This window comes from Somniosus microcephalus, chromosome 6, assembly GCF_052327205.1.
Source record: "Somniosus microcephalus isolate GS21.2 chromosome 6, FLI_Smic_1.0, whole genome shotgun sequence".
Taxonomy (NCBI): Eukaryota; Metazoa; Chordata; class Chondrichthyes; order Squaliformes; family Somniosidae; genus Somniosus; species Somniosus microcephalus.
Genome location: NC_140992.1, coordinates 65,979,674 through 66,006,559, shown reverse-complemented (window position 1 = coordinate 66,006,559; position 26,886 = coordinate 65,979,674). Strand labels below are relative to the sequence as shown.

Genomic DNA, 26,886 nt, shown 5'->3' with positions numbered 1-26,886 from the left:
GGCCTTTGATAAAGTCCCACATAAGAGGTTAGTGTGCAGAATTAAAGCACATGAGATTGGGGGTAATATACTGGCATGGATTGAAAATTGGTTAACAGACAGGAAACAGAGAATAGGGATAAATGGGTCTTTTTCGGGGTGGCAGGCAGTGACTAGTGGGGTACCACAGGGATCAGTGCTTGGGCCCCAGCTATTCACAATATATATCAATAATTTGGATGAGGGAACCAATTGTAATATTTCCAAGTTTGCTGACGGCACGAAACTAGGTGGGATTGTGAGTTGTGAGGCGGATGCAAGGAGGCTTCAAGGCGATTTAGACAAGTTGAATGAGTGGGCAAATACATGGCAGATGCAGTATAATGTGGATAAATGTGAAGTTATCCAACTCGGTAGGAAAAACAGAAAGGCAGAGTATTATTTAAATGGTGATAGATTGGGAAATGTTGATGTACAGAGGGACCTGTTGGTGTCCTTGTACACCAGTCACTGAAAGCAAACATGCAGGTGCAGCAAGCAGTTAGGAAGGCAAATGGTATGTTGGCCTTCATTGCAAGAGGATTTGAGTACAGGAGCAAGGATGTCTTACTACAGCTATACAGGGCCTTTGTGAGACCACACCTGGAGTACTGTGTGCAGTTTTGGTCTCCTACCTAAGAAAGGATATACTTGCCACAGAGGGATGCAGCGAAGGTTCACCAGACTGATTCCTGGGATGGCAGGACTGTCGTATGAGGAGAGATTGGGTTGACTAGGCCTGTATTTAGTAGAGTTTAGAAGAATGAGAGGGGGCCTCATTGAAATGTATAAAATTCTAACAGGGCTAGACAGACTGAATGCAAGGAGGATGTTTCCCCTGGCTGGAGGGTCTAGAACGAGTGGTCACAGTCTCCGGATACAGGGTAGGACATTTAGGACTGAGATGAGGAGAAATTTCTTCACTCGGAGGGTGGTGAACCTGTGGAATTCTCTACCACAGAAGGCTGTGGAGGCCAAGTCATTGAATATATTTAAGAAGGAGACAGATAGATTTCTAGACACAAAAGGCATGAAGGGGTATGGGGAGAGAGTGGGAATATGGTATTGAGATAGAGGATCAGGCTCGAAGGGCTGAATGGCCTACTCCTGCTCCTATTTTTCTATGTTTCTATCCCTGCTGTATAGCACTACATTACAGGCACACATGTACACTCATGCAATACTTTTAATATTTATGTGCTGTAGTGTTAGGCTGCTGTATATTGCAAAACAAGATTTGAAGATTAGATTAATGAGGGATTAGGTCTCTAGTGGATTAGTGGGTCGTACTGTTCAGAGACTGCAAGTGCAGCATCTGACTTGACAATGGGAATCAGTTCCCGTCGAGCAGAGTGAGCAGTGGATGGCTAAACACGGATTTGTTTTAAGCAATAGCTGGAATCCTTGTCTGCTAGAATGGCTTCTCTTTTGGCATCGGGGATGTTAAGTGTGGGATGTAGTGTTGCTGCTCCACAGAAATTCACAATGGAGCAAACAGGTTGGTATTGTTGATCTATTTGTGCACAGTGACTGGTTTGAAAAGTTTTTAGTCATGAATAAGCTTTTCACCATCTGTTTAGAAAAGGGATCAAATAGTTCAGGAAGGCCGAGAATAAAATTTGAGCAATTATTTCAAATCTTGCAAAGCATCGAATATTCACTGCAACTGTTGAGTGCTGCTTGGTGATTGCTTTGAAAAATCTGGAAAAAGCTCACGGAAGAAAGGCTGTATACCAAATTACAGTGAATATACTTGACTTACTTTAGAAGTGATGTATGTCTACAAAGCCTTGATTTTAAAATTTGCACACTGATTAAGCCATTTGGATTTTTTTTTCCTTTTCTATAATTAGAATGGTTATGAAGGTACAAATTGAAACTTTTTTAGAAACATGAGCTCAGTTTTTAAAGCTTTGTGCCTGTATTATTATTTTAGTATACATTGCATCAATAAGCTTTTAGAACCTTTTTCAAAATTTATAACAATAGACGAGATTAATAGAAGTCTTGAGCAGAATTAGCAAATATTATCTGAATACTTTAGTTCCAAAATTCAACGGGGCCATTTATGGCAGTGTTGTGCCTATCAGCTAGCCAGTTGTTGTCCAGTGCTGACCCTGTTACAATTTGTGGGGTCAACACACTTCCATGTCCTTTTGGTGGTTCATTAGTGCAAATCCCATGTAACACTGGAGTATTGGACTGGGAGAGCTTGGAAATTAGCAGTGTAGCCTTTAAAAAGCCAAGAGTGACCGAAGGCTGCAGCAGCAGCCTGGGGGAGCATTTGATAAGTAATAAATAGTTTGACATGCTGAATTCTGGAGGGGTCATGTGATTTTTGTGCCACTTTTAAAGCATATTTTCAAGTGGAGCACCTGACAGAGCCACCCAAAGAATGGAGCAGAGCTTCGTAAAGATGCATAGAGAAGGGCTCAAGGTTTCAGAGAGTAACTTCTAAAATCAGGAGAATGACCTGGAGGAAAGAGAAATGGGACAAGAGTTGGCACTGAGAGGCAGCACAGGATCAGATGACAAGGCATCAAAATGCTGCTTGCTGTTGTGCATTTTTCTGAAGTTCATGAAGGGGTGCAAGTAAAAATCGGCAAGCCTGTTCAGTGAAGCTTCTGGTCTCTATCTCCAGGTCCATCTGGCTGCTCAACGGGACATAAAAGATCCCGTAGCACTCTTGAAGAGTAGGGAGTTCTTCCAGTGCCTTGGCCAATGTTCACCTCTCAGATTAATTGGTTGTTCATCTCATTGGTTTTTTTTTGGGTCTCGGTGTGAGAAACTTTGCTCTATTTGTTTGCCTACTGCACTTTAAACTAATTCATTGGTTGTGAAATGCTTTGGGATGTTCGGAGGATGTGAAAGGTGCTATATAAATGCAAGTACTTTCCGCCCTTCCTCCTCCCACTGGTGCTGATGGGAATTTCATGTTTGATATATTTAAAGTAGCAGAGACCAATATTAGACTTGGTGCTTCCTTTTGGTGAAATAGATTACAGATTGAAAACTGCTTGCATTTGTAAAATATGTGTTATGGATTCTTTATCTCCTCTCTGAAGCTAGGCTGAGATTTTATGGGCCCATTGAACTGTACAAACTTTAAATTATAAAGGGAAATTCCTTGAGTGCCCGTCTATTTTTCTTCAGCAGTACATTAATGAATATTTTTGGTCCGGAGTGCTGTGTGTTTGTATTTTCATATTAAAGAGTATGTTAAGGTTTTCCATTTCATTACAAAGTTACTGTCATGTCTTGTATATTTATATACCATTTATTTTAAAGCTGAGGTAATTGATTTGAAGTGACTGACTTGAATCCTATTTTGGGAGTTTGACGTGTCATTTTCTTGTTGGAAAAAGTGATTAAATGTATGCAAACTTTAACATTCTTGTATTTATATTGAACACTGCTTTTTCTTCCATTCTTCTCTCTTCCCCATCTGCAAAAAATATTTACTTTTGGGAGTTTTTTATTGTTGGAATTTATACAGATATTATGTGCTGAAGGGATCTGTTAACATAGTTTTTGAGATACCTCAGTATATTAATCATACAGGCAATATTTTTTTTTACACCAAACCAGCTTCTTTATCCTGAGTAATTCACTTTTACTGACCTTTTTTGGATTTTTTTTCACAGTGGAAAGATGCATGAGTGTAATGCAATCAGGGACTCAAATGGTCAAGCTAAAGAGTGGAAGCAAAGGCTTGGTTCGTCTTTTCTACCTGGATGAACACAGGACATGCATTAGGTGGCGCCCATCTAGGAAAAATGAAAAGGCAAAAAGTAAGCATTTTTACTGCTGCTTTCCAAATATTTTGCATTAAAGTACATGAGTAAATATAGAACTAAATGCCATGCGCTATGAATATTTGAAACAGATTTTAGGTTTATCTGATGGGCAAGTTACTTGCAAACATTGTATCAAAATTCATGCAATGAACTGAAAAAGGGACTGATGACTGATTAAATTGCATTGTAAAATCTGTAATATACATTTTGATTCTTAAAAATATGAGTACATCTGTTGAATGACCATTAATGTGGAAGAAATACAACGCAAGGAAAAATGTATTCTAGAAGAGCACCAATTCTGTACAGCATGGAAAAAGCCCAAGTTTAATTCATCTTCAAGGTTAAATTGTTGCTTCTTAAATACTGATGCTTTTCTGCCTTACAATGGCAGACTAATATCTTGATGTCCAGCACTTGGACCAATGTACCAAATCAAGCTGTCTTAAAGCCACATCAATCTTTAAATGAAAAAGCAAGTTAAAATAAATGGATGAAAATTCTAATATAAATTAGCAGATGATGTGTGGAAGCCAATGTATGTGCATTAAAATGATTTGCAACTTTTTTTCTCTCCCTCAGTTACCATTGATTCCATTTGTAAAGTTTTGGAAGGGAGCCAATCTACGAACTTTCATCGGCGCGCTGAAGGAAGCTTTGATCCAAGCTGCTGCTTCAGTGTTTACCATGGCAGTCATATGGAGGCATTGGACTTGGTAACTTCCAACTCTGAGGATGCACGCACTTGGATAACTGGGCTAAAATACCTAATGGCTGGAATCAAAGATGAGGATTCACTTGCAAAAAGACAGAGAACTCATGATCAATATCCTTTGCATTATTGTGCAACACATCACAAAACAGTTTTCCTCTTCTTTCAGTAACTTGAAAACAGAAATTAAGGGGATGGTTCAAATCTTACTATTCTACAAATCACCAGTTCATTTTCTCAACTTTCCATGGTAGATTTGAACTCGTAACCTCAGGGCTACAAGTCCAGTACCATAAACATTACATTACTGTGTCCATATCATAGTGGCCCTGTTGTGGAGTATTTTAAGCCAACACTCGACACAAGGTATTAGATCGTTATTCAAGTGGTCTTTATTACACCGGTGGGGAGACCATCTCTACTGGTGCACCAGGAGACTTCTCCAAATTGATACAGTAAGCATTACATATTTATGCATTCAAAAGTCATGGTAGCCTCGTGCACAATCTGTTACACTGTTTTAATTGGCCTAAGGCCCACGTGCACAGTTGCTGATTGGTTGTGTGACGCGAGATAGGAAATTAGCCATTCACCTATATTTTATTGTCACATGATCTTTATAATCTCACCTGTTGTTATATTTTGTAACCTTTAGTAAAACCACATGTCTACAATGTTGTCTCGCTGTGCCCCGTGTGGTTTTACTTACCTCTAGGTTCCATAGTTTGTGGTTAATCATAGATGGTGCTTCTGAGCTAATTTCATCTAATCTTGAAAAGCATCAAGACCTTGTGGTCAGCATGTCTGAACTATCTCTGCCGGTCTCTGTCTCAACCATTTCTAGTGTGCAAGCTGCATTGTTAACCCATTAATTCCTGAAGGACGCCGATGTCCCACTTCAGGCCCCCATGTTTACATGTATTTGAAATGTCTGAGTTTCAGCACCAGAATTTGTTGCATTGCTAATATAGTTCTTTAACCTATTTTTATTTTATCACAAAAATAAACATCCACAACTTAATGGTCTTATCAATTTTACTGTAGGCATGTGGACAATGATGCATATAAAAATTAGGATCATTTCCAGCAAACCATAATGCGCTCCCCTCTACTGCAATTTTAGTCTTTCCTTAATTTCCTTTTCAAATGGATGAAACAGACCTTTGAAGAAGCAGACAGGAATGGAGATGGCTTGCTGTGCATTGAGGAAATCTATCAACTGATGCATAAACTAAATGTGAATCTACCTCGCAGGAAAATCAGGCAGATGTTTCAGGTTAGTTGCCTTCTCATGGCTAATAATGCTGGTCAATATGATTTGTTTTCTAATTCCTTTGCTTCATTCCCTTAGAATTAAGTACTTCTTTCCCCAAAATGATTTAGGATGTTTGAATATAAATTTACGTAATTTTCTATCTCCATTCTCATTCATTTGGAAATGCTAATATATGAAATATTTGCCTGGATAAAGAGATTATAAAACATACTTTTCTCATTGGCTGCAAAAATGGGCACAGACATATTGACAATTGGCTCTTGATGCAATGCTTAGATTGCACTTAGAAAGGCACATCTCTCTTTTTTTATAAGTGATAAATAGAACTCAAGGTCTTGCAGTATAGTTCTGGAAACCAGGAGTCAATAGGAGAGCTTATGAACAAAAACTGACCAAAGGTGATGGCCTGTTAGTTAGCCATCCATGATGGGCAAATGATACAAAACCTAGATACTAATTGCCCATTGCCAAGAAGGGGCTATGTAGTTAGCATAGTCCATAGTGGGTAATGTAGAAGTTTCACTCATAAAAGAATTAAGCAATTTTTCCCCCATTGTAATTGTCTACTATAGGCACTTAAGCTGTAAAATTACTTTTAGACTGGTTCTGATCTCTCTACAATATTGAGGTCACAGGGAGCTGAAGAAATGGAGATTACTATGGCTTTTGATTTTAAAGTCAATATATATTTGCCCTACATGGCATTGCTATCCTAATGCAGTTATGTGCCAAATATCTTAAACGTATACCACCACAAGATTCTCAGAATCTTCCTGGAATTGCTGCTGTCCTGCATAATGTGCCCTCAAACTAATGGAACAATGCAGAATCGAGGAACGGGACTCTCCTGGGTTCATTGAGCCCTGCTGGAAGCAGTTGCGACTAGTTTACTGGATGAAATAAGATTAGAAGGTTGTAGGTCTATCAAATAAGTGTAATTTGCTGTTTCAAGAATAACAAACTGAGGAGCTATAAACTGTTTCTGTATCCGTTACGAGGAAAAGAGCAACATAAGTACACTTCACTCTCTAGCTGTTTCAGTCTTCTGCACTTCCCACTTTTTCTGTGGGACAGACTTTCCCTCCTGAATGGAGCAGCTATTTAGACCACTGCTCTTCACCGAGCTGCACTATGGGTCACAGAATATGCAGCATCCGAGGATAAACTTGATCTGCCAGGAGCCACCTTGCCTTGGGCTGTAGGAGAGGCATTTATACAGTGATGTGTACATCCAAAGCATCCACCCCTCTGTTAGTCAATCTAGAGGTTGTGTTGGAGGTGATTCTGTAAACTGCTTCCAAACGGATGCAGAGCACATATTCCATAAAATGACATGTATGCTTATTTGGCTACAAAAATGATTTTTTAAAAATTCAAGCATTTTATAATACGCAGTGAGTTAGTGTGATGCCCAGAACCTTTTGTTTCATTCTTGATTGAACTAAATGTTATTGCAATGCACCCATTACTCGTTGTGTATTATTGAAAACTGAACTTGATCTAAAATCCCCATCACCGATGTTTCTAATCATCCTGAAATGGAAGAATGAAAATGTGCCTGTAATTCAAGGTTCCCAATAGGAGTTCAAATAGTTGAAGGCCAGGAGCTTGATTTTAATCATTCATCGGACAGCTTAAGCTGATGTCTTAAATTCAATGGATTACATCAGCTTGCACTACCCTGAACAAATTGAGACTAAGCTTCAGTATATAATAAAATTTAAGATCAATCCTGGGGGGAGGGGGACTTACTGCATGCATATATTGTATTTGTGTATAGATCTCAATTTAATGGAAGTGGTGAATAAAGACTATTTCTATCACTTTTCTCTTTTTTTTCAATTTTTAAATGTTATGCGAGCTGGAAACATGGATGAAGGAGAAAGTATTAAGGGAACCGGTGATGAGTTGAGTTTTTCTAATCCCTGTGTAGGTTTGTCTTAGCAAAATCACTTATGGTAATACGCAACATACACTAGAATGTTTCCAATAGCTCTTTGCTTTTAGGCATCATTATGTTTTAATGTATTCCTGAAAGCCATATAAAGAAACTGTTACTCTTTTTTCTAAAGTGCCTTTGAGGTGAAAATATATTTTCATCTGCTGATACTGACTTAATGGTTTCATGGTCAGCTAAAACTCAAATAAGTTTAAAGGCTTTGAATAATCTTTTATAAATATTCAGTGAGGAATATGCATTAGGTATAGTGGATTATGTGAAATAAGATCAAAACAGAAAAAAATGAAACAAATTACAAAGTAAAATATTACAAGCATTTTTTTTTAAAACGTTGAGCTAAAATCCACCTCCATCGGGGTACTTGTAATGATTCAATGGGGGCGATTTTCCCATTGGAGGCAGGTGGGAGCAGGTTTGGGGCGGGCAGGTTCCGAACTCGCCTCCACTGTCGGGTGGGAAAAAATTGGGATTTTCCCCTAATTGCCCAATTAATTCCAGGCATGTGGGTTCCCCTGGGCCAATTACTTTTTTTGGACTGAAACTCTCCTCTGCTGACACCACTAATGCAGCTTCATTTAAGGGCTGCTTGCTTCCTTGGCTGATTTCACTGCTGTTTTGTGGCTGCTGAACACTTCGCTGAGGAGAGATGGCCAACTCGAGAGCCAAGGCCTCCCCGAGGTTCCCAGATGAGTCGCTGAGCATTTTGGTTGAGGGGCTGAGGGCTGGCAAGGAGGTGCTCTTCCCCTCATCTGGGAGGAAAAAGCCTCCCACACAAACCAAGGCTGTCTGGGTGCAGCTGGCACGGGATGTAACCACCAGATCTGTGTGCAGCAGAACATGGCTGCAGTGCCGCAAGAGGTTCAATGATTTTGTAAGATCAGCCAAAGTGAGTATACCATCAGCTTGAACCTCGTTCTGCTCCCCTTCTCTCATCACCAGCACTCTGCATTGTCCACCTCCTCCTTCACATCCCACTTTACCCTTACAACCATTGCACCCTTAACCATCCCTCTCACTCTATGAACACAATCATTTCACTATTCGACTATGCTGTCCTCACACTCCCTATCACTGTTATGCAATGACAACGATTAACAACACACAGGGAGGGCCCTTGGAATTGGAACCTCACTCCATCTTTGTCTCCTTCTAAGCATCTATGCTCTGGACTCTCTACACTCACTTCATCGTTCTCACTTAAACTCCACTTGTCTCCCTCATTGCAGGAAAAGATAGCCCACAATAAAAGGGAAAGAGCGAAGACTGGAGGAGGGCCACCTTCCCTCGCCCATTTGACCAATGCTGAAGAGGTGGCCCTGGAAATCATTGGCGTGGAGGTGGAAGTGGGGGACGGACAGATGGGCGCAGTAGAGCAAGCTGGTGACAGAATAGTTTTGCTTCTCTTTTTTTACATTGCAGGAGTTACTAAAATGGCTGCAAATGTACATTTATAGAATGGCAATTGATCATCTGCGCTATTGCACATGCATGCGACACTACCGTAACATCTCTAACTCATTCCTTTACTCCCCCACAGGACCATCAACAGCCCCCCTCCCCACTGTCCACGAGGAAGAGCCTGAGGCAGAAGACTCCTCAGAGGAAGCTGCAACCTCTGAAGATGCAGCGTCAGCAGATGCAAGCGCACCAGCACCAGTGCAGATACGCACACCTCGGTGGGACCTTCGGGAGATAGAGTAGTGTTGTCACCTGGTGTATCACAGCTCACAAGTGAGCATCAGCAGGTGGTAGAGACAGGGACAGCATTAGAGAGTCCTGGTCAGAGGTCGCAGGACTCTCCTAGCTCTGCTCAGCTGCATGTGGACCCTGTGCCTCCGGGTCCATCCAGAAGGAGAGCGGTGCTGGAACTCCAGGAACAGGTGCAGGAGTCTCTGGCAGGGTTTGTCTCCAGGGTCACTGCATGTGTGGAGAGGATGGAGGAGTCCAACTCAAATATGAGCAGAGCCTTTGTGGAGTCATTGGCGCATGAGCGCATCTCCTCGGAAAGGTTGGCTACCTCCGTGGGAAGGATGGCTACCTCTATGGTATCGATGGCTGCCTCTCTACAGACAATGGCCAGGGCCATGGAGGAGATAAGTCGCCAGAGTGTTGAAAACATGGTCAATGTTTAGAATAGACTGACATCTCTGGAGGAGCGATGGCCAGCTATTGATCAGAGAGACTAGAGCTTCATGGAAGTCCTCAGCAGTAGGACGGCCATTGCAGACAGGGGCCTCATGGTCCCCCTGATGTGTGCAGCAAGGTGCTGTGAAGCAACTTGCTAGCGCTGAGGTGGGGCTGACCTATGAGATGGATGTTGGTGGCAGAGAACAAGGAAGTGGGGGCTCCTCTCCAAGCGCTCACACTTCCATGCCACTGCATTACCCTCGGTCAGTGCCCCACCAGAGTCCTCACCCAACTGAGATGGGCATCTTGGCCCCTGTACAGCCGCAGGAGGAGCAGACTTTTGGTGAGACTTCACAGGCTCGCAAACCCAGAGGACACCCGCCAAAGGTGTCGAAGCAGGAGCAGCATGAAAGTGAGCAAGGGGCCTCCACATCTGAAGCCACAGGGGCAGCACCACGTAGGAGCACGCTTAAGAGGAAGATAAAGCACAATTAGTCACACAGGCAGTCACTTGGGTGTTATTTAGTGTTTAATAATTAAATGCCATCCCTTTGTGAATGTATTAAACTCTGGTGATGGCAAGCTGTTGACGTTATGACCTCTGTGATTTCAGTTTTGGAAGTTCAACATTGCGGCCTCAGCGAGACTTACTTGGTCAGTTTGGTGGTCAGAGTGAGAGGAAGCAAGAGAGTCACGTCCATTGTGTATCTTGTGCTAAGAAGGAGCCAAGCACATGTACTAGAATGGGCAGCCTAAGCAAATCTGGCCAAGATGAGTGCATCCCTTGCATTCGGGCCAGCAATGTACTCGCGTACTGCTGCTGGTTGATGCTCCTCCGCTCGGTCGTCATCCTCCTCCTCTTCATCTGAGGAAGCTATGTACTGAGCCACTTGCTCCTCAGGAAGCTGAAAGCCACGATGCTGTGCGATGTTGTGCAGCGCATAGCAGACCACGGCCATTCTGGAGACCCTGGCTGCTGTGTACTGCAGGGCTCCACCTGATCAGTCAAGGCATCTGAATCGCATCTTCAGCAAGCCAATGGTTTGTTTGATGATGGGCCTGGTCAAAATGTGGCTGGCGTTGTAGCGCTCCTCAGCTTCGTTCGCTGGCCTCCTGATCGGCATCATTAGCCATGTCTTCAGTGGGTAGCCCTTGTCTTCCAAGGAGCCATCCGTTAAGTTGGTTTGGCAGCTTGAAGAGCAGAGGCACACTAGACTGCTGCAGGATGAACGAGTCATGGCAACTGCCACAGTACTTGGTGCAAACATGCAAAATCATCATCTTGTGGTTACACACCAGCTGTACATTGAGGGAGTGGAAGCCCTTGCGGTTGATAAAAATAGCTGGGTTGTGATGGGGTGCCCTCAGGGCCACATGTGTGCAGTCTATGATGCCCTGCACCATTGGCAAGCCTGCCATATTTGCGAATCCAACCGCGCACGCGGTTATACTTGCTTGATCCGTTGAAAAGTTGATGTAATTGTGTGCCTTTGCAAAGAGGGCATCGGTAAACTGCGTGATGCAACTGTGGGCGGCCGACTGAGAGATGCCGCTGATGATCCCTGGAAGGAGCCTGAAGCAAAAAAGTTGAGTGCAGTGGTGAATTTGACAGCCACTGGTAAGGGGTGTCTACTGGATCCTCTGGGCTCCAGGTGTTGGTGCAGCATTGCGCAGATGCCTCAACAACCTCTCTCGAAAGTCTCAGCCTCCTTTGGCACTGCTGCTCACTCATGTTGAGGTAGCTCATCCTCTGTCTGTAAACCCTGAGAGGGGGGTATCTCCTGCAGCAACGTGCTGCCATGCGCTGGCGCCTTCTGCCCTGTGCACCACCAGGTGGGTGAGCAGCAGGTTGGCGCTCCTGCTGTTGTTGCTGCTGTTCTGCCTGGTTCTGCTGCTGCTGTGGCTGCTCCTCGTCCGAATCTGAGGTCCATGATGAAAGGAAATAAATGTTTCCTATGCTGCTGGTAGATACCTCCATTGGGGAAACGCTCAGTCCAAGTGGGGAGAGGATTTTCCAAGGAGTTCCCAAAGTAGATACATTTCAGCTGCACCTCCTCTGACTTCAGTAGGCCTGGAAAAAGTGCTCAAAGTCCTGTGGGGAAAAAAAAGTTTTGCCACCTGTAAGCCATCCCTGTTGAAAGCTCCGTTTTTATGGTGGAGCTACAGCTGTGAGGAGGCCAGCTAATTCTGGCGGGTTGACATGGTTTAGGAGCGGCGTGCAACCGCTGTAAATGTGGCAAAATAACAAAGGCCTGGGAAAATTGGATTATAAAGGCCCTTAAGTGCTTCTTAAGGGTCTTAACTGCCTATTCCGCCTCTTGGAGGCGGGACCAAATCGCACTCGTGAAGCCCACCTCCGGCAAAGTTACGCAGAGGAGGGATGTGTTATATCCGTGATTCTTAAAGTAGGATGTTTCCCAATAACTACACGGAGGCTGTAACTTAACAATCAACAGGTGTTTACTGGAGTAGGGTAGTCTCAAGACTGGGAGTACAGAGGCATGCTCAAGGCTTATATACAGGTGTGGTCACTGCCGGTACTACAGTATACAGGAGCTGTAAAAGTAGTTCTCTCTTAAAGGTACATACACTACAGGATGGAGGTGGGTTCCGAACCCGCACGCAATTTTACCAACTGTCCCGCCTCCAAACCTGCCTCCTCCGGGCTGGGGAAAATTGCCCCCAAAGATTCTGTCTTACCATCGCCGAATCCCCCACCATCAACATCCTGGGGGGCCACCATTGTCCAGAAACTTAACTGGACCAGCCACATAAATACTGTGGCAACAAGAGCAGGTCAGAGGCTAGGTATTCTGCAGCGAGTGTCTCACCTCCTGACCCCCCCCGCCCCCCCCCCCCCCAAAGCCTTTCCACCATCAACAAGGCACAAGTCAGGAGTGTGATGGAATACTATCCACTTGCCTGGATGAGTGCAGCTCCAACAACACTCAAGAAGCTCAACATCATCCAAATCAAAGCAACCCGCTTGATTGGCACCCCATCCACCACCTTAAACATTCACTCCTCCACCACCGGCATACCGTGGCTGCAGTGTATACCATCTACAAGATGCCCTGCAGCAACTCGTTAAGGATTCTTCGGCAGCACCTCCCAAACCCGCGATCTTTACCACCTAGAAGGATAAAGGCAGCAGGCGCATGGGAACACCACCACCTCCAAGTCACACCCCATCCTGACTTGTCATATTGTCATTCCTTTGTCGTCGCTGGGTCAAAATCCTGGAACACTCCCTATCAGCACTGTGGGCGTCCCTTAACCCACGGACTGCAGCGGTTCAAGAAGGCAGCTCACCACCAGCTTCTCGAGGGGAACTAGGGATGGGCAATCAATGCTGGCCTTGCCAACGATGCCTACATCCCATGAATGAATTTAAAAAAACATTGTTCAACTTTTATGCAAAAATGGTTACTTACTTCATAAATGGCTTCTTTTATTGTATTTCACTTTCAACTATTGTAGAAGAAAATCTTCCATGTGGGATAATCTCTAGAGTGAGACACCTTTTATATAAATACCTCACAGTTTTATAATTGGTTTTGAGTGTGCTTGAGATTTAAACCATCTATTATGGATGCAGGTTTGTGTCCTACTCTACTCAATTCCTGGTCTCTGCCTCATAGAGAAGGGTGTGCACTGTTCCACTTTGGGAGCGGTTGGGGGGGCTGGTGGGAGGAAAGACGAGGAAAACTGGTGGGATAAAGTAATTTATGATTTCTCCTGGTTGATCACAACAGCCAATGACAGCAGCATGGGAACTGACTGCAGTTAACAGGACGATTGCAAATAGTTGTTGGGTGAGGTGGAAAAAGGAGTTAAAATTGTTTCGGGGGAAGAGGAAAATGTATCCAAAAATATCTCCATAAAAGGGAAATCAAAAAAATGTACTAGCCAAGTAGAAATAACTTGATGTATTTGGTTCTTACTACACTGGAGAATGAGAAGTCTTTCCTCAATTTTTTCCCCGATAGGAAGCTGACACAGATGAAAATCAGGGCACATTAAATCTTGAAGAGTTCTCTGTGTTTTATAAGATGATGTCTTTGCGACGAGATCTCTTCCTACTGGTGAAGTCTTACAGTGACAGGAAAGACCATCTAACTGTGGAAGAACTTTCTCAGTTTCTCAAATCGGAACAAAAAGTAAGTCAGTCAAGCACAATGTACATTGTACTTTAATCTCCACAAATGTTGAGTTGCCATTTGGAGCAATTGTTGCACCTATACATTTTGGAATTTTTTGATTTACAGCTCTTGTCCCTTTTAATGAATTACATTTTTTTGTCAAATCCGTTCAAGATGCAGACTGCAACAATAATGAGGTAGCTCTGCTGATCATCCAACATCTGTGCACAATTCATTGTTCCATAAATAACTTTTAGTTAATTCCTCTATTTCCCTCCAATTTGCTCTTGTCCGTTCCTAAAGACTGTAGCAACTTATGCTGTGCTATGTTTCCTACTGGTGGGGGCAACCTCTGGTACCTCATTCAAGTGGCCATTTCTCGAGCGTGAGTTGAAACAGTAAGTGTTGAGGAACAATTTAAGGAGGACTTCACAGATTAACCCAGTTGTGACATCTACACAATCATACTTTGCAACAATGCCCACTGGGTAATCATTGGGAACAGAAGTTCTGGCAAATTTGACACATTGCTGTGTGTAAATGTACAGTTCCCTGCATGGCACTTTCCAACTAAATCCCAGTGTCTGAAATCATATAAAATCAGATAGTCTGGGCTGGATTTTGCAGGGGGGTCAGTGGGCACGATCGGTGGTGGGTTGGGTGGGAAAGTGTTTTTTTTCCCCCAGCGGCTCGGAACCCCGCTGTGAACCCGCCACCACGCTCCTTTCCCAAATGTTGGGTCTGTCAGCGCTGAGCAGACCCGACATGCAGCGGCGGGGGAGACAATTAAAATCATTAGTGGCTTGTTTACAGCCGCTTAACAATGGTTTTTTCGCAGTTTTTTGGATGTGACCGGTCGCCCACTGGTTTCCTGCTGTGCCTAGACCTCGTCTGTAAAGCTGAGGCGGGAGGTCAGTGGCCATTGAATCAGCTGATGAGTTGATAGCTTCAAATGGCAAATCAAAGCTCCAAGCTCATTGAGAAATGTTCCATTAACCACTAGCTTCTCTAAACTGCATTTCTACTACAGATTCAGAATGCAGCAAGTCTTTACACAAGTCTCCATCCAGTCTGACCTCATTACCTGTCCCACCATTGACAAATCGCTTCTGTCCTCTCTACTTCACCTGCCATCTATTCCATCAGCATGGGTGCCCTTGAAACTCTCTCACCTTGGTCCGCAGAATCCCACCATGATCAGCCCAAACACCAGCAGCACCAACAACAACAGCAACCTTCTCCGCAATCACCTGATGCTGCACGGAACACCGGGCACCAGTACCCAACCACATTGCTGCCCAGGAGGCCAGGGATGGCCTCACCATGGCCAGATTTACTTCGCTTGATGCTGTACATCCTGGCTGCCACATGATGTGCCAGGTTGGCACCACACCACACCAACACCATAAAGCATCCCTACAATGCCCAAGCCATTCCTTTCACACTCATCACCATTGTGGGGGGTACCGTTATGTCTCGCCATTCACTGCAACTCACTAAGCCACTTCCAAAGGTGCACACAAATCTGTCCAAGAACGTAAAGTGTTGAAAATAAAGTTTTCAATGTTTGACACCACATTAACAGAAACTTTACATGAACATTGCATAAAACACCCAAGCGCCTAACCTTGTATGTTGTTAATTTGTATGATTTCACTAGGATGAGTGTGAGGGATGGCTAGTGAGATGGGGATGTGATAACGTAGATAGGGGGGATGGGTGGAGGTGCAAGGTAAGTTGGTGTAAGGATGTGCAGGAGTAGGGTTGGGAAGGAAGAATGATGGGAATGTAATGAGAGGCACAGCAGGATGAGGTTGAGTGTGGCTTTCTACTAATGTTTCGTGATTTACTGAGATCATTAAAACATTTGCGGCACTGCACCCAGGTCCTCCTGACCACATCCCTGCTTGTGCCCTCCTGAGCAATGTGCAACCCGGCTGTGTTGATCTCCTAGGGAGGTCTCTTCTGCCCATGGGAAGAGAAGAGGACCTCCAAAAGCATATGCAGGGAGCCATGGGCGAGCCTGGGTGCAGCCCTGCACCCCTCTGCAGTGCTGGTCAGTGTTTGCAGCACCTCAATGCTGTAGAACACGGACAGTACAACTGTCAAAATAAAGTTGGCCATGGTCCTTTTAAGGAAGCTGGCTGATGACGCGTCATCAAATGACGTCACCAGACCCGCTTCCTCTAATTGGCTGGGAAACGCGCTGGGCCGGCTTGTTAAGCCCGCTCCGGGGAAAATCATTTCAGAGGCCAGGATGGAGCCAGCAGTGAGGCCGGGACCCGCCATCGATGTCGCCCGCCATGGACCCGCCGAGGTTCGTAAAATCCAGCCCCCTCTCTCGTCCCCCTCTCCACGGAAGCCTGAATGTGTAAGGCTAGTAGTGTTGTGGGGTTGGAACGGAGAGGGGGATAATTTTGTGCTTAGGTGATGGTTGAGGCAGTAAAAACAAAATATTTATTCTGCATTTTTGCCCATGCTGTACTTGAGTGCAAAAACTGGGCAAATAATCTATTCCTCACATAGAAGACAGTATTCCATTAAAAGAATGGTGATGTCTAAGTTCATGTGTCTTTTTAAAATGTTATAAACTTTAATGGAAATAAGTGGATTGAAATTATCTGGAACTTAATTTATATATAATCAGCAAGCCCTGGATTTGAGATTTTGTCTATCACATTGTGTTTTTCTCAAGACAATGGTGACATTTATTTTTTAAAGAAACCCTAGGTTCACATTTATTTTTCACACAGATGGCTAATGTGACATTAGAATATTGTATGGATGTTATAAGAAAGTTTGAAGTCTCCAAGGAAAACAAGCAACAAAATGTCTTGGGAGTCGAAGGTAATTGGAACAATATACAGTAAACTTGTAAATGTTTATAGATGGAAAATTTAATATGAATAATGAACCTTTGTACCATATTTTATGGCAATCACTGCTGCAGCACTAATGTAATGGAACTTAGCCAAATATTTCCTTTTGTACCTTTTTCCAAGTGACCTGATTGGATAAACTGGCCCCTTTGCTAATTTAGCTTTCAGTCACACTAAAAATGCTTTAAATATTATGAAAATCAATTGGGTATTATATCCTGATCTGAGCATTGTTATCTATGTAATGAGAAAAAGTTGCTACCATGGTGCTAAAATGTCAATATTTGCAAGAATTGCTTTGTAAATTAATCAGTTTAGTAACATCAATGTATGATGTGCTTAACATAATGGAGTTGTGCTAGAATATGCAAATCTTTATTCCTTCTTTCCGTTAATGTAAATGATAATTGAAAGCCAGTGTCTGGGGTTCCTAAAGGTAAGTAAGTTGCCAAGGACTTTTGTTGTCAATATCCCTAACTTCCCAGACAATGATTCAGATTAGCTGGAACTTTCCTAGAATCTACAGAGTGTTAGACAGTCACCAGGATATCAAAGTAGATTATGCTTTCTGTTTGCTTCTACTTTTAAAAAAAATACAAAGAATCTATCCAACAAAACGGAGTGAAATCAATGGCATTGAGTTGCAGTACACCGGTGGCATAATAGTGCCATCAATGGAGTTGCTGGGGAACTGAGTACCAAAACCAAATGGATCAGAATTGGGTTCAATTAAGCAAACTGAGCTTGCACAAATCTGGTTTGCCTATGTTTTTTAACACACAGGATTATATTTTCAGCAGCAAAAAATGTTACTGCACATCAAGATGTAATTTGTCCTGTGATGTGAAAAGCTCTATCTCTCTCCCAACTTGAGCTGGTTGCTTTGGTAGTAATTGTAGCAAAGATAAATAGTTTGCTGACTGTGATTTGCTTTTTTCCTTTTTGTGGTTGGGCTGGAAAGAACCGAGATGGGAGATGGCATGCAGCTAATTCCAGATCCAATGGCAATGTGTGCAAGTCCACGGTAGTTTGGGGGAGACTGTCTCTTTGCTAATGCATTGACCTTTTGTATTTGAACTTTGGATTCAAAGTATTCCACCTTCTGGCTGAATATGTGGTCTAAATATACGTCACAATTGCTGACATTGTAATTTCAAAAATCCGAAATTACAAAAATCTCAAGGAAATTAGTTTTAAAATCCAGAACTTGGAAAGAAATAAAATCCGGTTACTCACCAAAGTTTAGTATAAAATATGCCTCTGAATGTACTAATTTGGGTTATACTACAACCTCAGGGTAATGTCACAGCATATTAATGTCTCTGGGGATATAGGAAGCTCATGTATGAATTAGTGATTTCTACAGGCTGAGCTAATGCCTTGCAGAGTGCAAAGACAATGGCCTCGATTTTAACTGACCCGTGGAGTTGGGATTGGAGGTGTGCGGGGGGTTAAAGTCCCGAATTCGGGGGTCCTGACACCATCCCACCCCCAACCCGCCTCCATGTAAGTTTCAAAGGAGGCAGGTACCCGCCCTGCACTGGGACCCGCCTACCCTAAAAAAGAGCGAGAGCCGGAGCGGAGAACAGTTTTTTTTAAAAAGCGCGAGCTGGAGTGGAGAACAGTTTTTTTTTTTAAAAAAAGCGAGAGCCGGAGCGGAGAATCAGTTTAAAAAGAGCGAGAGCTGGAGCGGAGAATCAGTTTAAAAAGAGCGAGAGCTGGAGCGGAGAACAGTTTACTGGGACAGGAGAGAGCTGTTCCGTTGGGACGGACTTCACTTTGCCAGTGCTGGGACTAGAGTCCTGGCAAATCGAATAACTAGGGCTGTAGAGAGGGCTTTAAACTAAACCGTGGAGCCGGCGACGGTGAGGTGGAGGCCGCAGCGACCAGAGGATGTGTTCGGCGAGTCGGGCGGAGGCAGCGCAGCGCATCGAGCAGCAGCAGCAGCCACGACAACTCGCAGTCTGACTGGGAGGAGGGGAGCCGGGAATGGTGGCCAGAGGGTGAGCGGGAGAAGCAGGCCACCACACGTGGAGCCGAGCCAGCAACAGTGAGGAGGAGGCCGCGGTGACGAGGAGTACGGAGCGGCTGAGGGACATCGTGCTCCCACTGCCACTGGATGCCAAAGAATTGACTTTCTGAACACTGCGCTGTAAGAATAGCTGACGTGTCCCTACGGGGAGTAAGCATTCCATTGTACTAGTTACATATGGCAAATAAAATTGAAATGAATTGAAGGGATTAGTGACAATTAACTGCCTGTTAACAGGTAGTTAACAGGCAGTTTTTAGCCTAATCCCTAGTTTAAACCTTGAAGTGTGGGATTCCCGACGGCTCCAAACCACGGCAAGTTAGAGGAGTCTGGCCGTCGGGTTGAAGGACTTGGAGGGGTCGAGATGTCGGTGTTCAGGTTAGTGATGGGTGCATGAGTGCAAAGGTAAGTGTGTTTAAAATGTGTAAAGAAGTTTAAATTACCTGTACTTACCTTTTTAGCCTTCCTTCCTCTAGGTTTCGGGAGTCCATCATCTAACCGGCACAGAAAGCAGAATGGCTGCAAACTGTCAAAAGTGACAGCCTGCAGCTTTCTGTGCCAGAGAGATTTCTAACTGAGTCTGTGTAGAAGGACTCAGGTTACAAGTAAGACTGTCAGTGTTTGACAGTTTCAAACAGCTGTGAAACACTAATATTTCATCTGTCAAAACGTCTTGACAGATGAAATTTCAGTCTGTGATGTCACCTGTTGCCGGGTGGCCCTTAATTGGCCTGCTGAGCCCGCTGGGCGGGCTCAACAAGGTCAATCAAGTTAAAATCGCGTGGATTGGCCGCATCTCCATGGAGGCGGGACTACAACCCCGAAAGTTGTAGTCCCACCTCCTTCCCGACTTCTGAGTGAAAATCACATCCGATGTGACTTATTTGGAAGAACTTTTCAATGTGAAGGCACATTTCTATGAACTGCTCAGTCAGCTGAAGGAGTTCTCTTGACGTAAGAACTTGAAGGGAGAGGAAATTGTCAAATTGATGATTTGGGTTACAGTTGAGTAATTGCAATTGAACTTTTACTGTACATAGAGCTATCAACATAAATGTCCTTAACATTGCAACAATGACTACACTTCAAAAGTGCTTCATTGGCTGTGAAATTTATTTTGGATATCCTGAGGTTGTCAAAGGCACTATGTAAATGCAAGTTCTTTCTTAACAAATGTTTCATTTAATTGTATTTTTCCAATGACAAATACTTTAATTGGGCATATACATTTTATAGGAGAATCCTAATTGTACTTTAGCATTTTGTGGGTGCATGTTGGGATAGAAGACATGAGCACCACTGAAGGAAATATTGAAGAAAGTTTACAATTTATCAGAATCACTGGCCCCAAAAAAAGTAAGAGATACAAAATGAAACCAATAAGCATGAAAGCTATTAAAGGGTACAAGGACTGGGCATGATTGGCTATAATGGCTGCTTTCTGTGCTACAATTTCTATTCTGTTGCATTTATGAAGTACTACTGTCACATAATCCTGAAACCAGACGGAATTTGGGGCCATGTCTGCTTTGAGTAGTTATCCTGAAACTCGGACAGAACACTTTTTAAAAAGTGAAACATGGTATTCTTGTCTCTTACTGGTTTAGAAATTTACTTTTTTTCAATGCATGCAGTTGAGATGACAGGTCTCCAAAAATAGAGTCAGCCGATGCCATGGGCTTGCAGGTCCAGATGAAGAACTAGAGCCAAAACTGGGAACTAAGTTGCATACTGTTGTGGAAATGTGTTTAGGCCATTTGAGAGCTCCACTCGAATTGAAATATACAGGATTGTCTCTGAGATCTTGGTAGAGTATCGATAGACATTGTGCATTACCTTGCTTGCAAGTCTTTTCCAAAAAGGGGGCATTTACTTTTTTTCCCCCATTCAAAATTACATCAGTCTACTATCTAGATTTAGTAGCAGCACAGCCTCAAAAGACCAACTAATCAACAAGCATCACAGTCTCAAAGGAGTATCTATTTAATTTATTCTATTCATTACTTCGTGTCAAATCAGAACCAGTAAAACTTTATTCATTCAGCACGAGAAGTAAGGACCTAGGTTTAGATGACAGGTCTGGAAAAATACAGAGCCAGCACAAAGCCGCAAGTATGCAATAGTAGATGAGGAACTTTTCGAGCCCAAACCTGTAACTCAGTTGTAATCTTTTTCTGAAAGTGTTTCGGCCATGTGAGGTTTCCAATGACACATTGAGACAAACACCTTTTGTATCATTATAACATTATACTCCTAGCTGGGCTTTTTACATATAAGTTCAATAAACTTAATAGATTTTAGTTCCATGGGGAAATGTTCTATTTTGATATCTTTGAATAGAAGGATTGTAAGCAAAACCTGCTTTTATCTGGTTCACTAATTCTCCTTTTGCATCTAGGTTTTACTAACTTCATGCGCAGTCCTGCATGTGACATATTTAACCCTTTGCACTATGAAGTAAATCAGGATATGGATCAGCCCCTCTGCAACTACTTTATTGCTTCATCACACAACACTTACTTGACAGGGGATCAACTCCTTTCCCAATCCAAGGTGGATATGTATTCCTGGGTTCTGCAGGCTGGTTGCCGCTGTGTGGAAGGTAGTTATAAATTGTGTGCTTCAAATTATATATGCTGGTCTTTTGACGAGCAGTAAACCCATTAATTTCCCTCCCCCAGATTAATGAGGTACTGTAATCTCCATAGATGGGTTTGGTTCCACTTCTGCTCTGGATAATGATGGGACTAATCGCCTTTTTGTATAGGTGCCGCCTAAGATTGATCTTACTGAAGGAGCAATTGGTTTAATTTTATAAATTATGTACATTGGGCATGTTCTCATTGGAAAAGGGAAGGTTGAGAGGTGATGTGCATGCTGTATATAGGATTCTAAAGGGACTAGATAATGTAGACTATGGCAAGCTATTTCACCTTGTCCAGAACAGTAGAACTAGAGGACATGGCCTGAGCTTGAAGAGGGGTAAATTAAAACTAATCTGCAGAAACAATACTTCAGTAAGCACATGGTCAACTTATGGAATAGACTCCCTGGGGAGACGGTGGAAGCAGTTAGGATTGATTCATTCAAATACAAATTAGATAGATTTTTTTCAGAAAATAACATTGTGAGACACAGTATGTGGTAAGTGTAGCATGCTTGGGAGGAAAAGGGTTACTTTGGACCTATGGTTCCCAAAGCTGTCCACCACTGGGGTTTTCCTCATGCCATTTCTGGATCTGTTATAGACTAATTGATAGAGATTGATTGCTATGATTAGTCAACAACTCCCTTATCATTGTATCATGTGACTACCAGGATGGTAGAAGGCAGACTAGATGGACCTTGGTCTTTTCGTCTTTGCAATTTCTATAAATATATCTGAAGACTTTTGAGTACTGAAAGTATTCTGCAGCTTTCTCAGTGCATATATATCCTGTATCTTTCCAGTGTTCATGCATACCTTTCACCAATCTGTTAATCTCAACACATGGAAGATATCCTGAAGTTCCAGGTCCTGTGGTTTTGTTTCACATGTCAGTTCATGTACAATTTGATAGAGCTATCCAACTAGTCCAACACCCCCACTCTTTCCCTATAGCATGCAAACTTCATGCAAACTTTTTCCGTTCAAGTATTTATCCAATTCCCTTTTGAAAGTTACTATTGAGTCTACTTCCACCATCCTTTCAGGCAGTGCAGTCTGACTGGCAAAAGCACCAGAGGCGACCCTATCACTTTAAATCTGTGTCCTCTGGTTACTGACCCTTCTGCCACTGGAAACAGTTTCTCCTTATTTACTCTTATCAAAACCATTCATGATTTTGAATATCTCTTATCCGATCATCTCCTCTCTGCTCTAAGGAGATCAACTTCAGCATCTCCAGTCTCTCCACATAACAACTGAAGTTATTCATCCCTGGTATCATTCTAGTAAATCTCTTCTGCACCCTCTCTAAGGCCTTGACATCCTTCCGAATGTGCGGTGCCCAGAATTGAACACAATACTCCAGTTGCGGCCTAACCAGTGTTTTCGAAAGGTTTAGCATAATTTCCTTGCTTTTGTACTCTATGCCTCTATTAATAAAGCCAAGAACCCCATATGTATTTTTACCAACCTTCTTAACTTGTCCTGCCACCTTCAAAGATTTGTGTACCCCCACGTCTCTGTTCCTGCAATTGTATAATTTAGTTCATATTGCCTCTCTTCATTCCTCCTACCAAAATGTATCACTTCACACTTCCCTGCATTACGTTTCATCTGTCATGAGTGACATGAATCAGTCATTCGTGAAAGAAAGGCTTATGAAATAATACTAAGTGGCCTGCGGGTGGCACTGTCCAGGGAGAGTATAAATACTCGGGCATGGGCCCAGCTTGCGCAGGACATTCTTAACAGGAACTAGTGAAGGACACAACTAGACCTCCATGTTGTAGAACAGTTGGATTAAAGCTTTGCTTAACGCTTAGACAAAGTGCCTAGTAGTTTTCTTACGTCAATGAGTCTGCCCATTTCACCATTGAGCAAATAGTTGGGTGTCGCAGGATAAAAGCATTGTGACAGCTGCCTGAGAATCATGTACAATCTTGCATTATCCTGTTTCTGTGATCAGAGAAGAGCTGGAGATTAATTGAGTAGTAGCTCTTTCTATTTATGAAGGCTGCTGGCTGGTCGCCTTCTGGTGCCCTCATGGCAACATGTGTGCAGTCATCTGGACACCAGGAAAGTGAGCCACTGCAAATTCCTTGGTTCCCTCCTGTTGAATGTTAGTCGATGTCGAAAGTGATGTACTGGTTAGCCCTGGTGAACAGGGTAGTGGCGCCCTGCTGTGCGCTGCAGACTGCAGGCGATGCCCCCTGTAGCAGGCTGGAATGACTAAGAAGTTAAGGACTGTGGTGACTTTCACAACCACTTGCAAAACATGGCCGCCTGGTGCAGCAGCTCTTGTTACAGGAGGCTACGGACATCTGCAACAGCCTGCCTGAAAAAACATAGCCTCCCAATGTACTGCTCCTCAGATAGATCCAGAAAAGTGATACTTGGCCTCTTGACCCTGTGTGCTGGGTATGGCCTCCCTTGGGCAGCCTTCCTCTTCTGTCTTCCAATAGGCCCGCCTGCTGCTCATGCTGGCTACTGCTGCTCCTCTCGCTCTACCTCTTCCTCTATGCAAATTAAAGTGGCCATAATGGCACCCATGATGAGATGTGAAAGCTTAATCACAGTAAGGCACAAAATCTCAAAAGAAGCAACCTCGAAGCTGGAAACTCTCCTGGCAATCCAAACAGCACAATGGCACACAGATCCCCATGATCCAATTAAATGCCCCTTTAAATAGTGCTTCCAGAGGCCATGCGAGACCAATCTCTGCAATTTCTCGTTAAAATCGCATTGGGAGATGTAAGCGGTTTTGATCCTAGCCCAATTGCTAGACGGACGGTTCGAATCGCCCCCACCTTACGAAAGTTCTATACCCGGGAATTATTATTCAGAGTGTAAACGGAATAAGTCACGAACAGGAATGCTTTGGTGAAAAATCAGACTTCTATTTATTTGGTCTAACATACTGTGGTAAACCACTGTTATACCTGTCTGTATGTGTATGTGTATTCCACTAGGTACAGGTCTGGACATGCCTCGGCTGACTCCTCCCACTATTCCAGGTATATAAGTGACTACCTCCCAGTCCCTTAGTATTCTGGACGGGTCGACCACTCGAGACTAGACCTTCATTCTTTAGTTAATAAAAGCCTGGTTGTTACTCGCTTAACCTCAGTCTTTTGAGTAATTGATGGCGCATCACATACACTGGCTAAAACATGCATTACTAAACAAAATCACTGTCTCTGTGGAGAATAAGACCCAGGTTAAAAACAACATACATACAGTACACAACTGGGGACTATAACATGCAGTAATTCCCTTGTTGCTATGGTGGACTCTAACTCCACCCCTACCAACGAATTACCCAGTCACATAAGCCCCTTCGCCTGGCTGAACCAAACGAAGCTTCCACCCTCGGACTAGCCCAAAAACTTCACTTCTGAGAAAAACTCTGAGCCCTTACAGCTCACCCAGCTCGCCTGGGATATCGGGTTCCGGCTTGGGACACTTGAAACCATGCTTACCACCACAAACAGTCGGTCTCGATCGTTCCGCTCAGCGGCTACTTCCTCTGGTACTCCTTGTTAGGTTGATCTTGGTGGAGCGAGAGAGAGAAAGAATGGTGGCAAAGGATCTATCTTTATAGGAGTCTGGCTACCCCTGTCTTTCCCGACAATCTTTAAAATCCTTTTGTTTCTAAGCACTCCGGTGCTTAATCAGTGATGGGTCATGATCGGACCCATGACTATTCCGTGATTGGACTAATGGCCCTAAGTATGGGACATATCTTCGGTCTTTGTGTTGGGAAAAACTGGCTTCTCTTCGGCTGGCTAAGGCTAGTGGGTTCATTGTTCTGCTTCTCTTCTGAGATGGAGGTGAGAAGTGCTTTTGCATATTAGAGTGGCTTTCTAATAGGTTCAAGTTCAACGGGTGCCTCAGGGTCCTCGGCCCCTTCGTCAATGGCCCCCTTCCTTTTCCCAGGACTGTCGGGCGAACCCATATATTCCGGATGACTGACAGTTCTTTTGTCACAGCTAACTGCCATGCGTTCTCTGGAGTTTTAACAAACCAGTTTTTTTCACGTATCTGCACAGGGCGATCCCATCACGGGGAAAACACCCTCAGAAAAATCCCATAAAGTCCACAAAAATATTCTCGACTGAGTCCATTCTTCAAACAGAGACTTTGCGATCTCTTCAGGGCCCTAATGATATCATAGGACTCCAATTTGGATGCATTCAGGAGGCCTCCCGCTTGCCTCTGACAGGCGCCTCAACCAACTAAAAAAGTGTACAGTTCAAATGGGAGTTAGCCGGGAAGCAGCATGAATGAGGCAGTAAGTACTCTGAAACAAATTACTTACCCGTTCCTGCTGGGTGAGGTGGGTTAAAATGGCCCCTTTGGACTTGACTTCATGGCTCTTCTCTGCACTGCATCCAGAATTTAAGGGCTCGACTTTCATCAGGCCGTTGAAGCGGGATTGGAGACGTGTGGGGCGGTTAAAATTGTAAAAACTGGCGGGCGGGCCCAACCCCGCCTCCAAGCAATTTTCATTAAATCATGTCTACTGGTCCCGTATCCGTCCCGCCTCCAAAAGGCAGGATAGGCCGGTAAGGCCCTTAAGCACTAAATTGCCTCTATAATGCCACTTTGATAGGCCTTGGTGATTTTAACGCTTTTCCGATGTGAAACATAGAAACATAGAAGATAGGAGCAGGAATAGGCCATTCGGCCCCTTGAGCCTGCTCCACCATTCAATGCGATCATGGCTGATCATCCAAATTCAGTACCCTGTCCCTGCTTTCTCCCCATATCCCTTGATCCCCTTAGCCTTAAGAAATATATCCATCTCCTTCTTGAATATATTTAATGAATTGGCCTCAACTGCCTTTTGTGGCAGAGAATTCCACAGGTTCACCACTCTCTGGGTGAAGAAATTCCTCCTCATCTCAGTCCTAAATGGCTTACCCCTTATCCTTAGACTGTGACCCCTGGTTCTGGGCTCCCCCACCATCAGGAACAGCCTTCCTGCATCTAGTCTGTCTAGTCCTGTTAGAATTTTATAAGTTTCAATGTGATCCCCTCTCATTCTTCTAAACTCTAGCGAATATAAGCCTAATTGACCCAATCTCTCTCCATACGTCATTCCTGCCATCCCAGGTATCAGTCTGGTGAATCTTCGCTGCACTCCCTCCATGGCAAGAACATCCTTCCTCAGATAAGGCGACCAGAACTGCACACAATACTCAAGGTGTGGCCTCAACAAGGCCCTGTACAACTGCAGCAAGACATCCTTGCTCCTGTACTCGAATCCTCTTGCTATGAAGGCCAGCATACCATT

At 43.7% G+C, this 26,886-nt stretch overlaps 1 protein-coding gene across 3 annotated transcripts in view; it reads left to right on the top strand.

Annotated features, from left to right (window-relative positions):
* plch1 (phospholipase C, eta 1) overlaps positions 1–26,886 on the top strand; it is a 102,710-nt gene that overhangs the window by 21,925 nt on the left and 53,899 nt on the right. For 2 of the 3 annotated variants that reach the window (XM_085990320.1, XM_085990318.1), the window contains exons 1-7: positions 1,306–1,516; positions 3,663–3,809; positions 4,398–4,643; positions 5,676–5,803; positions 13,880–14,050; positions 16,786–16,879; positions 21,342–21,545. In XM_085990320.1, coding sequence (XP_085846446.1) covers positions 1,435–1,516; positions 3,663–3,809; positions 4,398–4,643; positions 5,676–5,803; positions 13,880–14,050; positions 16,786–16,879; positions 21,342–21,545 — 1,072 coding nt within the window. In that variant the 5' untranslated portion in view covers positions 1,306–1,434. Of the gene's footprint in view, positions 1–1,305; positions 1,517–3,662; positions 3,810–4,397; positions 4,644–5,675; positions 5,804–13,879; positions 14,051–16,785; positions 16,880–21,341; positions 21,546–26,886 lie in introns of those variants that run through there. The other variant, XM_085990319.1, reaches the window with a different exon arrangement.